Raw genomic sequence first — 17,117 nt, forward strand, 5'->3', positions numbered from 1 at the left:
ACAATTGCAAAGATTTTATTTATATTTATTGATTTATTTTGTGCAATACACAATACATATGGAAGAGAATAGACATGAAGTATTCCGTGTATATATAAAGAAAAGATATAAAAATTGAGGAGAAGATATATGAAAGGAAGAAAATATATATGATATATGAGATAAGGAGAGACAATTGGACAGGGGACGAAAGGCACACTAGTGCACTTATGTACGCCCCTTACTGACCTCTTAGGAACTTGGAGAGGTCAATCGTGGATAGTCTAAGGGAGAAATGTTGGGGGTTAGGGGTTGACACTACTGAGTCCGATAATGAGTTCCACGCTTCGACAACTCGATTGCTAAAGTCATAGTTTTTACAGTCAAGCTTGGAGCGATTAATATTAAGTTTGAATTTGTTGCGTGCTCTTGTGTTGTTGCAGTTGAAGCTGAAGTAGTCATTAACAGGCAGGACGTTGCAGCATATGATCTTGTGGGCAATACTTAGGTTGTGTTTCAGGCGTCGTAGTTCTAAGCTTTCTAGATAGATACCTTTAGAATGAAAGAACCCCATAGGAATGAACAGAACAATATAGTGCAAATTATTTCTTGGTTCGTTTGTTTCTTTTTCCTTATTTCTTAACCCCCCATCTCCCTCTGAATTCCATGAAAAATACAAAATAGTATGGGAATGACATTCCTTTTGAGTAGGTCTGCTACAAATAGTAAACTAAAAATCCCCATTATCAATAGCCAAAGGCTACTTAGGTGTATTCTCTCTGTTGTTTGGATTTTTTTTTTTCATGTAGAAAAGGATTATGGATAGCCGCCCTGAGTGTGCAAATCTAATAAATAAATAAAAAATAAATAAAATCTGAAAAAGTGAAATGGAAACCTCCCCACAGCTGTTTGAAAAAAAAATACTTGAGTTACAGATGTGTGCTGCATTTGCAGTCTAGTGTGTTTTAACACACTTCTTCCAAAGGATGGCACAATTTCATGCATAAACTCAGATGTACTTTTAAAAAACTTATGTCCAGGGGTGGGCTACTGACCGGATTGGGGGGGGGACGCAGTGGGGTAGCGAAAATGGAGCTCCACCCCAGAGTACCTAATTTGCACTGAAAGATGTTGAAAGAAAAAATGTGCTAGGAATGATAAGTAGTGAAAGAATAAAAGCAGAAAAAGGATAAAGTAGGGGCCTATACTTTAATTAAAGGAATTTTGTAGCATATTTTTTGACAATAGAAAACTCTTGTTTCCAATAACAGGACTGTCCTGGTTACTCTGAAAAGTGATGCAATACAAGAAATATTCTAGACAAACATGTTTATTGAAAAAACTGGGGGAAAGGATTTTTAGACAAGGAGATTTATTATCAATTAAGGATGAAATGTCAAAAAATGTCTTTTTTTGTTAATAAAGGGTTTTTCTTTTATTCTCTTGGTCTCCGGGAAATTTTTCTAACACCAGATATACTGTATAACACAGCAGTCCCCAAACTAGGGCCCGTGGGCCGCATGCGTCCCGCTGCGGCCATTTGTCCAGCCCGCGGGTGAGTGACAGGAGCACAGGATGCGCCCATATCCTGTGCTCCTGGCCACTCTTCCCTCTAGCTGCTAGCATGTATGGTCGCGCGACCACGCGGGCCAAAAACGAACTGTGCGCAGGTTTTTCAAATCCCACGTGGTAGAGCTGGTGCCATTTCTCCCACCCGACAGCTGATCTGCTGTCGGCCTGGAGAAACTTCCGTGGGCTCTGAGCCCCGCCCGGCTTCTCCGGCTGTGTCCGGGGACCACGCCCTGCCCACTCCACTCCTGCCGATATTCTTCCCGCCACCGGGAAGAAACAGGAAGCACACCCCCCCCCCCCAGGAAACAAGAAGCAGAGGTTGGATGGCCTTGCCACCTGTGCACAGAAGCGGCACCCTGGGGGAAAAGGGGCGGGCATAGACTTGTGCCTACACCGGAGCTATCGACTCGCCCCCTCTTCACCTTTCTTGTAGGTTGACTTGCAGGGCGTCTCATTTTTTCAGCAGAGAGAGAGACAGAGATGCACCCCCTCAAGTTCATTCATCCTGCCTGCTTAGACTTTTTAATATTGGAATTGTTCGTTGAAACAATAAGTGATCGCATTAGATGGGTCTCAGCTATGTGTTAAGTTGAAAAAGCTTTCTCACAGGATATTTTCACAGCAAAAACTTCAGAAGAGAAGGATTTGGGGGTAGTGATTTCTGACAGTCTCAAAATGGGTGAGCAGTGTGGTCGGGCGGTAGGAAAAGCAAGTAGGATGCTTGGCTGCATAGCTAGAGGTATAACAAGCAGGAAGAGGGAAATTGTGATCCCCTTATATAGAGCGCTGGTGAGACCACATTTGGAGTGCTGTGTTCAGTTCTGGAGACCTCATCTACAAAAAGATATTGACAAAATTGAACGGGTCCAAAGACGGGCTACAAGAATGGTGGAAGGTCTTAAGCATAAATCGTATCAGGAATGACTTAATGAACTCGATCTGTATAGTCTGGAGGACAGAAGGAAAAGGGGGGATATGATCGAAACATTTAAATATGTTAAAGGGTTAAATAAGGTTCAGGAGGGAAGTGTTTTAATAGGAAAGTGAACACAAGAACAAGGGGACACAATCTGAAGTTAGTTGGGGAAAGATCAAAGGCAACATGAGAAAATATTATTTTACTGAAAGAGTAGTAGATCCTTGGAACAAACTTCCAGCAGACGTGCTTGGTAAATCCACAGTAACTGAATTTAAACATGCCTGGGATAAACATATATCCATTGTAAGATAAAATACAGGAAATAGTATAAGGGCAGACTAGATGGACCATGAGGTCTTTTTCTGCCATCAGTCTTCTATGTTTCTATGTTTTGTGGGGATAAAAAAAAACACCCTCATAAAAAACCACCTTATTTGGAGTCCTCATTTTTCAAGAATTCTCTCATGTTTTTTAGACATTGGCTTTGTTAAACATTAAGCGTACTTTAAATACAGATTGATAATTTGGGCGTTCGCGGCAGAGCCCCTCCCACCTCCTACCCCCCAAGGCGCATGGCGGGGCATAGAAGTTTTTGTGAGAGAGAGGGAAAAGAGAGAGAGAAAGAAAAGGGAAAGAGAGGGAGGGAAAGAGAAGTGGAGAGGAATGAAGGAGGGAGGGAGGGAAGGAAGGAAGAATAAAATAGAGGGACAGAGGAAGGAAGGACTGTTTGGGGGGGGGATTTTTTTTTCTCTTACCATACATTCAAACAACACAGTGTACCATCTAATTTTCCATGAATAAAACGCAGTATTTTGTTAGTAACTAATATCAATCATCAAAAAAGTTGCAATTTTTTTTTCTAATTTTGTCATCCAGTTACATTCATTTTCTTTTAATTAAATTCCCTCCTTAATGTTCCTTCAAAAAGTACAACACCAATTATATTTCTAACTTATTAACCATTATGCCAAAGTGCTTTATTCTTTCTTTATACATTTTTCTATAAGCCAAGAAAACCTTGTATAGCCAGTCAGATGTTAACAAAAGAAAATTAAAATCAAAACATAAACATATATGGATTTCAGACTTCTTCCCCCCCTCTAAATAGTACGTTCCCATTTTGTTTTTTACTTTAAAATAAGGTATGTGCAGTGTGCATAGGGATTTGTTTATATTTTTTTTAATAGTCCGGCCCTCCAACAGTCTGAGGGACAGTGAACTGGCCCCCCTGTGTAAAAAGTTCGGGGAACCCTGGTATAACACATAGGGAAGCAGGGAGAAAATAGGAGCAGGACTTCAATGGTAGAAAGATGGTGGTGAGGATTTAGAATGTCAGAAAATTAAGCACCTGAAGCATAGCCGCCCTGTATCTCAGGAGAAGGGTGGCATAGAAATCAATCAATCAATCAATCAATCAATCAATCAATCAATCAATGACATAATAAATGAATGAATGAAGGAAGGAAGGAAGGACAAGATGAAAGAGAAAAAGCAAGGAAGAAGATCTCTCTTGCAACTCCTATCATGATTGAGCATCTATTTCATCACAACATTTGCACTGTTTCATGGAGGGACCATTCAATTCTGCACGATTGAACCTTGCTCCCTTTATTGCCTGTATATGCAACAAATTGCCTGCCTTTATATTTCTAAAAAATAACCAAAAGGAAGCAAAATTGATTGCTGGAACTCCATATTGCAAATAACAAACTTGGAAAACTGCTATAGAGCTCTAGAGAATCAAAACTCAGAGTCTAACTTCTAGGGATAGACTACATATTCTTCAGGGGGCAGTTGGTAATTAAACCCCAAAGGCCACCTCCCACAGAGAGAGATCATGCCCACCAGGAATGTATGACTTTCATTAGAAAGGGGGGGGACACCCAAAAACCCAACAGCCTTCAAGCCACAAAGGAACCTACAAAGGCCAAGACAATTGTCCAGAGATTAATTTATTCTTCCTGATATATGTGTTAGTTTAACTGAAAGGTTTTTAAAAAATAATTCCACTAAATTCTTTGTTGCTAAGACATGTTCATCTAAAACAGGAGATGATGAACTGATTTCTCTACAAGGGGCATTCTGTATTTGAAATGTGTGAATTCTAGGAAGTTGCTTTGAGCCTTTCCAAATAATTGTGCACCAGGGGTGGGTTCCATTTTTTTACTGCCAGTTCTCTGGGCATGGCCTATTTTGTGGATGTAGCTATGTGGTCATGTGACTGGGTGGGCATGGCTTCATGATCACGTGACTGCGTGGGCATGGCCGACTCAATGTCAATCACCCCTGCTGAGTCACATGACCCTCTCCCAAACATACCTACTCAGGTTTCGTGCTGCTCAGTGTTTTCTATGGGAGATAGGTATATCTCTCCCTCTCCCCTATGTCTCTCTTTTGCCCTTTCTCTCTACCTCCCTCTCTCCCATCTCTTCTCTTTGTCCCCCCTCCTTCTCCTATTTTCTTCCCTCGCCCTCGTTCTCTCTTTCTCCCTTCCTCTATCCCTCATCTTTCCCCTTCCCTCCCTCTCTCCATCTCTTTCTCCCTCTTTCATCCTCTCTTTCCCTTTCTCTCATTCCCACTCCCTCTCTCCTTTCTTTCTTTCTTTCTCCCTCCCCCCCCTCTCTCTTCCTCCCTCCCTTCCTCCCCCTCTATCTCCTCCTTCCTTCCTTCCTCCCTCCTTCCCTCCCTCTCCCCCCCCCCCCCGGTTTCATCTCAAAGTCACTCATTGTTCACATAGTAACTACTATCTGCAGTCATCAAAAATTATAGGAACTATGTAACCCTTTACAGAAAGCATCATGGACTCTTTCTCTCTGCTTTTGCACTTAAACTTAGCATGGAGAATAGTGGCTGTTTCTTCCCTTTGCTATTTTTCCAAGAACAGGAAAGGGGAGAAAACAACAAGCTGAGAGCACGTTGACTGGCTCCTGCAACACCAACAGCTTCTGGAGATGCTAGCCAAGCAGGAGGGGTGGCAGGGATGGGTGAAATGGGAGCTCTAGGCGATGGCAGACGGAGGGCGGAGAGATGGTTGATTGCTGGGTGACAAGATCTAAGTGTTTGTGCTGGAGAGGTGAAGAAGAATTGAGCTGAGTGAGTGTTTGGCAGAGTTAACGATAAGGAAGAAAGCTTAAAACTTAAAAGGAACCAAAAAAGATTTCAAAATGGAATGAGCGGCTACCTAGCAATTGGAAATACCATAGAGAGATTTAAAGGAACAAATTTAAAAGCCCAAGCCTGAGAATATTTTATAATTGGATTTTGTGGGAGTTAAAGAGACTGAAAAAAATAAGAAAAAGAATTTGAATAAAACATTTTATAAGTTACAAGTGGATTTAAAATACAGAGTTTCTTATTAATTTTTTTAAATAGCTGTTCTGCTGGCTAAAAGAAAATATTGTAAGATTGTGGAAAGTTTTGAATTTGCTGACAGCTGGAAACTGACCTTATTCATGAGATAATTAGAAGCTTAAAAGAACTTTAAAGCAGTGTGTTATTTTGCTTGATGTTGTACTGTTTTAGTGAAAGAAAATAGAGAATTTTGGATTGGATTGGATGGAAATACAAAGGGATTATATGAAATTAATCTTACTTTGTGAACTGTGAACTTGATAACATGGAGGCGTGTATCTATGAAGAATTGATTGCGATGTTTAAATACTTTTATGAAGATATAAAAAGTTGTCTTTTAGAAACCATAGGTGAAAAGGAAGTAGAAATGAAACTGGACTATAAAGAATATTTAGAATATACAATGATGGGAAATGAAAATTAAAAAAACGGAAACCAAGGAGAATCTACAGATGAACAGAGAACAGAAAAGATAAAATAGATTGGTGACTACATTGGGATCTACAGTAATAAGAAAAATGAAAAGAGAATTGAAAATGACAAACAGATTGATGATTATATGGGATTTATAGTAATGTGAAAAATGAAAAGAGAATCAAAAATAATAAACAGATTGATGATTCCACTGGGATTTACAGTGATGTGAAAAGTGCAAGAGGGGACAGAGGAAACAATTTAAAAATAAGAGGTATAATGAAAATAACATATATAAAAGGAAAAAAGAGGAATTTGGAAAAAATGAAATGATTGGCATAAAAACAAAAGAAAGAAAAAGAAAAAAGTTAAGAGAAGGGGTTTGAAAAGGAAAATTTATAAGAAGTGGAATTTGTGAGAGACCAAAAGAACGTGGATGATTGATGGTTCAATGTTATAAGATTTTTGTTTAGAATTACTGAGCTATATCTAATCATATTAGTAATATTAGTTGTGTATAAGTACTGTATGTACAATTAATAAACATAATTATCTTGTTAAGAGGTTTTTTATAAGTAACATGTTGGCTTGAATTAATTTTTTATGCCTTTTATAACATTTGTTATAGGATTGTTGTAGGATTGGCATAAGTTACAAATTTGATTTAATGTTGAAAAAGATTCTGACAGATATTAATGGAATATTATAAGATTTGCAAAATTATTATTTTTAAAGGTCTTTATTTATATAATTTACATGTTGGTTTGAAAAAAAGTGTGATGAACAAAGATAAGAAGAGAAATTATTTAGATTACAGTAGGCTAATTGTTGGAAGGATATAAAGTTTGAATAACGACCACCAGACTCTATAAGACATGTTTCTGTATAAGTTTTGTATAATTCATACATTTGATTTAATGTTGAAAAGGATTCAGATAATTATTGATAGTGTTGGAATATTATAAGATTTGTATATAGTGTTCCCTCGATTTTCGCCGGGGATACGTTCCCAGACCACCCGCGAAAGTCGAATTTCCGCGAAGTAGAGATGCGGAAGTAAATACACCATTTTTGGCTATGGACAGTATCACAAGCCATCCCTTAAGACTTTAAACCCCTAAATTACCATTTCCCATTCCCTTAACAACCATTTACTCACCATTATTACTGGTACTCACCATTGAATAAGACACTTAGTGATCCTGATATTTATAAACATAATTATTTATTAACAATAATTATTTTTTTTGTTATTTATTTTCAAAAATTATTAGTTTGGCGATGACATATGACGTCATCGGGTGGGAAAAACTGTGGTATAGAAAAAAAACGTGAAGTATTTTTTAATTAATATTTTTTGAAAAACCGTGGTATGTTATTTGCGAAGTTCGAACCCGCGAAAATCGAGGGAACACTGTACTTATTATCTTTAAAGGTCTCTATATAAGATTATATTATTGAGGAATGGGATTTTTTATTGTGGGGGTTCTAGAATGTTATTAACCAATGGATGGAAGTGTAGAGATAAGACAAGAATTTGTTGAAAGAAAATAAAGTTGGAAAGAAGATACAAAACATGGAAAAGATATTAGAAATTTAGGGCACTCAGTAATGGCAGAATGAACATTTTTAAAACATAGTTAAGATATAAATTGAGGAAAGGGAAGAGAATGGCCTATAATGAAGAAGAATAAGAGATAATGAATATGTTTGGAAGATAAGCAAATAATTAGCTTAGCTATCTTAGCTGAACAACCAAATTCCTTTAGCTTGCCTTCAATTTCTTGCACCATCTTTTGAATTACTGTGTCAATATGCTTCTAAAAGTGTGCTATCCATTTAATTTAATACAAAAATAAGAGACCAATTAAAATGTTTATGGAGGGTTTTGTTTACAATTGTTGACATAGCACCTTGGGTGCATACAAACCTATCACCTCATAATATTCCTGCAAGTAGCAAATACAATTTTCTGATGCCATTTGAGAAATCCTCCTCTGTGACCGAGGCTAAACATTTGCAGGGTTTTTGCTTCCACTGCAGGATCTTTGTTCCTACCACTTCTCTGATATTATCTATCTCTTCTTACGTAAGCTTTGCAAAAGAAAAGGAGCTCTTCTTGAGATTTGCTGGACTCTGGGGAGTGATTTCTTGTTTGCTCCTAATTGTCCCATCAGAGTCTGTGACAACATTACAACAACTTTCACCAAGTGGTTAGAGATGAGCAGGAATAATCTTCTTCCTCCTCTTTGTCCTTGAAAATATTTATAAAATTTGACAATGAGAACAATGAATCAATGACTCCCTGAAGTTGGGAGTGCTCAGTTGCTGGAGGTTTTGAAGAACAAATTGGACAATTGCTTGTCTAGGATGGAAAAAAGACAAGGAGGTTGGATGAAAAGACCTCCTTCCAGTTCTATGATTCTATGACTCTACCCTCCTGCTTCACTTCTCCTCTTATCAGGTAGAATATTACGGTATGTGTTTGTGAGATATCTGCAAATGTTCTGAATCACCAGTGATCTGGAAGAGCCAAGGTGAAGATATAGATTTTATTCTGTTTAGAACTCCCTTGAATGTTTTGGATTGTTTCATTTGATCATGAAATACTGTGTGTCACATATAAATATTCATCACTTATAGCCAAGTTCATTCAACATTCTAGTTCTTCAGTCAGAGGCCTATGTCCCAATCACTGCTAAGATCCACTCAAAGTTGCTAAGATGATTGTTGAATGTATCTGTTCATCATGAAATGTCACTTTATATTAGATATATTTCCTGACAATCCTTGGTAGGAGTCCTAAAAATAAAGAAGATGTTTGTTTAATTTGTATTGATTTGGGAAATACTCATCTCAAATTAATATACAAAATGAAAGGGAGCTACATAATGAAATCCACAAACTGTGAAGTGGTTTGTAACTACATACATACATACATACATACATACATACATACATACATACATACATTCACACACACAGGCATGCTCCGAGTCTACGGAGAGGGGCGGCATACAAATCTAATTAATAATAATAATAATAATAATAATAATAATAATAATAATAATAATAATATTTATATAAATATCAGTTTTAAGGGGAAACTTGTATAGGAATATATATTTTGAAAAAATGTGAACAGTAATAATTGCATGATGGAAAGCTATAGAACAGGAGGACAGAACTGCAAGTATAAAAAATACTAAAATGTGTATTTTTAAAAAATAATTTAGACCTGAATGAGAAAGCTGTATCAAATTGGAAAGGGACAAACTGAAGGGTTAATGAGAAATTGATCATAGCTGAACCTGATCCACACATCTATTTCATACAATTGGAATATAATACATTTCATACAATACAGTTCCAACATTTCCTCGGTATAAATTGCTTGCCCATATTTATTAACCTCAGAACTGTTTTTCCATTTTAGCTTAAGGTATTTTCTTTTTTATTAAAGATGACAAGGGTTATCATGCAGAATTAGATGTTCTTTCAGCCAAAACATAAAATACTATTAAGGCATCTGCACAGTACATTGCCAGTCTTCACACTGATTAAACTATTATTATTATTATTATTTATTTATTATTTATTAGATTTGTATGCCGCCCCTCTCCGAAGACTCGGGGCGGCTCACAACAGATGCATTTGATCTACTGTATATCTTAGTCTTAGTTTCTACATGAAAAACTAAAGTTTGATTAGCTATAATGATGCATCACTTGTCAAGCAACATCCATTTTTCTGCTGTTGCAGTTTCAAGAAAGAAGCCAAGCTAAATCCTTATGAATTTCCACATCTTTCTATTATGCTACATTTATACGAAAAAATGGAGACTTGTAGCAGTCTTGCATGGAATATTAGATGGAAATGTTATATCTATACCTTCAACATACATAGACAGAATAATATACTAATTTAAAAATGAAAAAAATGGCCCCAAGATTTATAACCACCCACCCACCCCCATAGGCATTGGAGGCTTCCTGGAAAGCTTTGGTTCAGTCTTTTGTCTTTGTCCAAGAGACAAACTTGGGTTCAAAGATCCAGGTTCAAACACATCTTTAGTAAGAGATGTTTTCTGAGTGACTCTATCTCACTCACACACAGTTCCTTTCTGTTCCAGTGAAGGAGAAGGAAGCACTTCAGCAAGTGTATTTGTTCCTATCTCCGAGGCTCCAGATTTTAGTGGGGTATAAATATGATTAAATAAATGAATAAAGGAATAAATGGGTTGCAGGTGGGGAGAAGATCCAGCAGAACAGACCTAATGGGGATTGTTTCATTGTTACAGTATATTAGAAACTTGAAAGAGGCTTCTAGAAAAACCTATGGGTACAAGACAGATAATGGTGTCTTGGAAATGGAAACGAAGGATGTGATTGGCTCACAGAGTTTTAGTGTATATAATAATAATAATAATAACAACAACAACAATAATAATAACAATAACAACAACAACAGAGTTGGAAGGGACCTTGGAGGTCTTCTAGTCCAACCCCCTGTTTAGGCAGGAAACCCTACACTACTTCACACAGATGCTTATCCAACATCTTCTTAAAAACTTCCAATGTTGGAGCATTCACAACTCCTGGAGGCAAGCTGTTCCACTGATCAATTGTTCTAACTGTCAGAAAATTTCTCCTTAATTCTAAGTTGCTGAGTTTCAAATTATGGGTTGGGCCGAGAGGCAAAAAAAGGAGCTGTGATGTTCCTTCAATACACCAGGGTGATTTGACACAAAAATATGTAACCCTTCCCTGGTGCAGAGCTGAAGGGATTGGATACTGTAGCCTAGAGGTTAATTCTCTTCCTTACAAGGCAAATATTGCAGGTTCAAGTCCCAGTGAGGGTATGGCTAGCTGATGAGGCCAAAATAAGGCTGAAATAGATCTATGCTAATCCCCCTTAATTTTCAAATTCAGCAAAAAAACATGTGACATATATATATTGTTGCCATTGTCAATTTATAATTTCTTTCCAAAAAGCTGTTGCCATTTACCCAGTTCTATAGTATAACCAAAATTCCCTGTCCATTTCATCAAAAATGAAACTCCATGGCTCATCTCCTGCCTTTGTTTTATCCAAGCCTCTTTCTTCGGCTTTTCGTTGCCACTAAATCCAGCCATGTAGCAGTTTAATAGGTGAAATTGTTTTCCCCTCTCAGCTGCCAATCTTCAGAAAAGCTTTTAAAATTTAAGACACATATCCAGCTGTTTCCTCTCCATTAAAAAATAAATAAAACCTTTAAAAACCATCTCACCCAGATAACTTCCTCTCCTTTCTTCAATTCTTCAAGCAGTGGCCGCTCCAGCTAATGGCGATCATAGTTGTCTCTCTTCAGCTGAAGTCCGGGAGGCTGCTGTCGGCATCCCCAGGGGGTCTGCACTTCCCTTCAGGTGACCGATTCCTATCACTTCTTGTCACCGCTCCTACAGAGAGGTTCTGGCTCGATTGCTTGGATTTTGATTCCATTGCAGCTAGAAGTTTCGGGTTTCCCTGAGAACGGGGGAACATTGTACCGCTGTGACGCTTGGCTACACCCCCTCTGCCTTCACAGTAGATTCTTGAGGGTATATCAGACTTAGGGTTTTGATCCCCTACCATCTCAAGAAATCTCAACCCCATTGCGCAAAATTGGACTCCCAAGTCAACCAGTCTTGACAATCTCTTATGTCCTGTCCCAAACAAGGTCAACACTGCTCAGTGTTACGATGGGTATCTGACGATCTGTCAATTCACAGACTGTATCCAGGAGAAGAGCAATGGAGATAAATACAATACAATTCTTAATTTTCCTGGACGGAGGAGATTGTTTTCAAAGAAAGTTCTGATCTACAGTAAATATTATTATAGTCCTTTACGCAGTTGGGGAATGTGCACAATCAGGATGATCATTTAAAAGCTAATAATAATAATAATAATAATAATAATAATAATAATAATAATAATAATAATAATAATAATAAAAGTTAGTTGGGGGAAAGATCAAAGGCAACATGAGAAAATATTATTTTACTGAAAGAGTAGTAGATCCTTGGAACAAACTTCCAGCAGACGTGGTTGGGAAATCCACAGTAACTGAATTTAAACATGCCTGGGATAAACATATATCCATCCTAAGATAAAATACAGGAAATAGTAAAAGGGCAGACTAGATGGACCAAGAGGTCTTTTTCTGCCGTCAGTTTTCTATGTTTCTATGTTTCTATAATAATAATAATAATAATAATAATAATAATAATGGCAAAACAGCAACTGAAAGAATCTTGCAAATAGTACGGATGAGCTAAACATTTTTGTCTCCTTCATTGGTGAAATTCTTAAGTTCACAAACTGGGGTACTGTAGTTATATTTTAATTTTAAGAGCATTTAAAAGGATAAGTTGCTTTAAGCCACTGATCTTATGATAAGGGAGACCCAGGCATAAGAACAATGACTTGAGTCTTATCTTAAGAATTTGAGTCTTATCTTTCAAAATAGCCTTTAAAAATAATCATCAGGTTTTTTGTCCCTATCCATTCTGAGACTGGAAAAGGCATTCTGGCAGACTGTGGATAGGTTTGGTGTTCAGCATTTATATGGATTATTTATATGTGTAGCAACTGTCAGGAATGACCTTATATTCGCTATCTTTTCGATAAAGAGCAAGCAATAAGCAAAAAAGTAAATGGAGTAAACCTTTAAATTTCTATCCATACACTATATAATTGCCTTGTGGTTGTTAAGTCATGGGATGGTTGAGAAAGCAGTGTCAATGGATATGGACTGCCAATCATTTTCAGAGAGTGCATTAATTAAATTTAATCCCGATGACTGGGGACAAAATTCCCACTTCAAATATGGGAATCGATTGATCATGCTGGGTTGCTGTCAGTTGCTAGAACCAGATTCCTTAGTGTGTCATTATTTGTGCTAATGTGTATAGACAATGAACAGGGAAATCTTATGGGGAAACCAAAGCTACCAAGGAGAATTCATCTTACTGGGAGTGGCTGACCGGCCACGGTTGGAGATGTTACTCTTTGCCCTTGTTCTTGTCTGCTATTTGATGGTACTCTTGGGCAACACAACCATCATTGTGGTATCAAGACTAGATCCAGGCCTCCATACCCCCATGTATTTCTTCCTCAGCCATCTTTCCTTCCTTGACCTCTGCTTCACCACCAGCCTTGGGCCTCACATGCTGGTAAATTTCTGGAGAAAAAGCAAGACTATATCTTATGGTGCCTGTGTGGCTGAGCTGTACATCTCCCTTGCTCTGGGTGCCACGGAGTGTACTTTGCTAGCTGTCATGGCCTATGATCGCTATGCCGCCATCTGTCATCCCCTGCGCTACACTACCATTATGACCCATTTTCTGTGTTTCACAATGGCAGCCGTCTGCTGGATAAGTGGCTTCAGCATCTCGCTAGTTCATACTGTGATAATTCTTAGGCTTCCCCTGTGTGGGCGAAATCAGATAGATCATTTTTTTTGTGAGCTCCCTGCCTTGGTTAAATTGGCTTGCGTTGACACTACACTTAATGAAATTGTGATACTTTCTACTAGCACAGTGTATCTCCTAATACCAGTTAGTCTCATCATGGTCTCTTACGGCTACATAGCAGTTGCTGTGCTGAGGATCCGTTCAGCTGAGGGCAGGAAGAAGGCCTTCAACACTTGTTTCTCACACTTGATGGTGGTCTGGATCTTCTATGGCACAGCCATCTTCAGTTATCTGCAGCCTCGCTCCACCTCCTCCCAGGATGAAGTCAAGCTAACGTCTCTTTTCTATACCTTTGTGAACACCATGCTTAACCCACTGATCTACACTCTGAGGAACAAAGAAGTACACAAGGCTCTCCGAAGGCTAATGAAGAAGAGCTAAACCCATGGATGGAAGCAGAACTTCAATATTCAAGAATAATGCTTGTTATTTGTTATTCTTATGGTGCTTCTCATTGTATTTTCTTTGCTTTCTCTTTTTCATAATAAACATTCTCTCCTTCCCTCGTGCTGTCTCCCCTCCTGCTTCTAGCAGGAGAGGCATCTCTGATATCTATCTATGCCCATAAAAATGACTCCGGCTAAGAGTATGGCCTAAATTAAAAAGTACAAGTGCTAATGAATATGTTTGGAAGATAAGCAATGGTGAATAATTAGAAAGAAATTTGAAAATTAAATGGCTAGACTCAGGTGACCAAAATAGGAGATAAGGAGGTAGCATTAGTTAATATGTATACTTAGAAGAATATATTATATATTTAAATCTGGATAAAGGGAAGCTGTAAGTTTAAGAATAGCACCAATGTTGGAATGAAATCAGACTCTTGGGTTGCTTGTCTGATAATCACGTAAAGGATTAGGATGAAAAGTACTCAGGGAAGAACAAGAGGGAGGAAGAGGAAGTAGAAAGGAAGAGGAAAGAGGAAAGAGGGAAGTAAGCAAGACACACAGAGAGAGAAAAATGGTAGGGGGAAGAGAGGAAGATAGTGGGAGGGGAGTAATATAAAATATAGATGGAAAACTGACAGGAGATAAAAGTATAAAAGGTACAAATTTAGAATACATTGTTTATGGTATTTTGAATAAATGTATAAGTGTAATGTTTTGATATTATGGTATGTGTATGGATATAATGTTCGTGACAAAATAAACAAAATTTTAAAAAGTAAAAAAGCAGCAAGTAGCCATGGAGGCAGTGAGAGGAATATCAGGAGATGCTCCACCCCAAGACACTGACTGGGGTGCAAGAGCCCTGGGTCGTGCAGTGGTTAGAGTGTAGCCCTGCAGACTACTTCAGCTAACTGCTAGCTGGGGGGGACGGGCGCATGGTCAGTGCTGCAACAAGACGGCATCCCTTGCGCTTCTGTGGGGGGATGCCAAATCCCCACTGTTTCAGGGTGCCGATTCCTGTCGGATCGGCCCGGAACCTCTCTGAAGGGGAGGTGAAGAAGGGGTCCTAATTGCCCACAATTTTTGAAGTCAGCATAGCCCGTGGGGGACTGGCTTCTGATCTTGAATGGCAGTGGACTGAAACAACCTCAGTTGCCATAGTCATGGCGACTATGTACTAGAAAGAGAGAAATAAATGTCATCTGGAAGGAGAAGAAACATAAATTCTTGTGCTGGAGGTTGAGGAGAAAGAGAATCTGGAAGAAAAGGTGAGCTATTATACCGAATTCCTTGATACTGAACTTATAAATTTTTCTTTGGAAGTTAAGCTAAAGCAGAAGCGTGGAAGTGGCCATACTACTAATGGATTGTTTAACCAACATTAAATGGATTTCAAAAACTAAGTAAAACACAAGAACCATATAATTTGCTTTGCTTTTGGAAATTTGGAGTTAAAATTTGATTTTTTTGAGACTCAGAATTTAAATTTAAAAGACTTTAAAAGACGTTAAAGGAATTGAAATTAATTGTGAGATCGTATGCTGGGGACATCTACTAGCGAAGTTGAGGCAATATTTGGTTGGATTTGTAATTCACTGAATATGACCTTGATTCAAATGGTTTTCTCCCTAAAAGGTAAATCAGAGATATTTTGAGAACAATAATCAATACCCTTGAATATTATGAAGAACATCCAGAAAAGCAGATGGCACTGGTTTTCCTTGATGCTCAAAAGGCTTTCGATAATGTCAATTGGAAGTTTATAAAAATACAACTAAAAAATGAAATTTGGCCAAGATTTCATAAAATTAATACATTCAATATATTCTAAAAAAAATGCTAGAATTATAATTAATGCAAAACAGACAGATAAATTTATAATTGAGAAAGGAGTAAGGCAGGGATGGCCTCTTTCCCCACTTCTGTTCATATTAACTTTGGAAAGATTATTAATAAAAGTAAGAAAAGATGAAGAGATAAAAGGTTTAAAAACAAGAAAAGAAATTTATAAAGTGCAAGCCTTTGCCCATGATCTTGTATTTATAATTGGGGAACTGAGCCAGGGTGGCGCAGCAGGTAGAGTGCTGTACTGCAGGCCACTGAAGCTGACTGTAGATCTGAAGATCAGTGGTTCAAATCTCATCACCGGCTCAAGGATGACTCAACCTTCCATCCTTCCGAGGTGGGTAAAATGAGGACCCGGATTGTGGGGGCAATAGCCTAGCTCTGCTGACATGTTGTAAGCTGCCCTGAGTCTAAGGAGAAGGGCGGCATAAAAATCGAATAAATAAATAAATAAGTAAATAAGTAAATAAGTAAATAAGTAAATAAATAAATAAATAAATAAATAATAATAATAAACTGCTGGTCACTGCCCCTAAATTGATTAAACAGATTGAAGAATTTGGTGAAGTGGCAGGACTAAAAATAATAAAAGTAAAATAAAAATTATAACTAAAAGCTGTACCAAAAATCAGATAAGACAATTAGAGCAAATTACTGACATGCAAATAGTTTAAAAAGTTAAATATCTAGGAATATAGATCGTGGCAAAGACTATGACATTAAAAGAAGACAGTTATATGAAATTAATTGATAAAATTAAAAAATATTTACAAAATTGGAAAAAATTTCAATTGTCACTGTTGGGAAGAATTAATTCAATTAAAATCAGTGTCTTGTCTGGGCTACTCCTTCTATTTCAAATCATCCTGATCAATCAAATCTTTTTCAAAGAATTGACCAAAATAATATCAAATAATATTTGGTTAGGCAAAAAGCCAAGAATAAAATTGAAAACATTACAAGGTGCTAGATGTACTGGTCTCTGACAATGGGCCCCAGTTCACTGGTAGACAGTTCAAAATATTCCTATCTTAAGAAGGGATTAGATGTGACTTTGTTGCATCGTTCCACCCGACCAGCAATGGACTGGTCGAGAGGATGGTTCAATCAGCCAAGAAGGGCCCTAGACAGATTGGCCCCAGGGATTGGCAG

At 37.7% G+C, this 17,117-nt stretch overlaps 1 protein-coding gene across 1 annotated transcript; it reads left to right on the forward strand.

Moving 5' to 3' along the window:
- Window positions 1-13,173: 13,173 nt before the first annotated feature.
- LOC139158384 (olfactory receptor 2G3-like) lies at window positions 13,174-14,112 on the forward strand. The gene has a single exon (XM_070735689.1). It carries the CDS (start codon window positions 13,174-13,176, stop codon window positions 14,110-14,112), a length of 939 nt encoding a protein of 312 aa, XP_070591790.1.
- Window positions 14,113-17,117: the final 3,005 nt, after the last annotated feature.

Source organism: Erythrolamprus reginae, chromosome 2, assembly GCF_031021105.1.
Source record: "Erythrolamprus reginae isolate rEryReg1 chromosome 2, rEryReg1.hap1, whole genome shotgun sequence".
In the NCBI taxonomy this organism is placed as follows: Eukaryota; Metazoa; Chordata; class Lepidosauria; order Squamata; family Dipsadidae; genus Erythrolamprus; species Erythrolamprus reginae.

Excerpts from the sequence above, each read along its gene's own strand:
- LOC139158384 (XM_070735689.1), top strand. The coding sequence starts at position 13,174 with ATGAACAGGGAAATCTTATGGGGAAACCAAAGCTACCAAGGAGAATTC.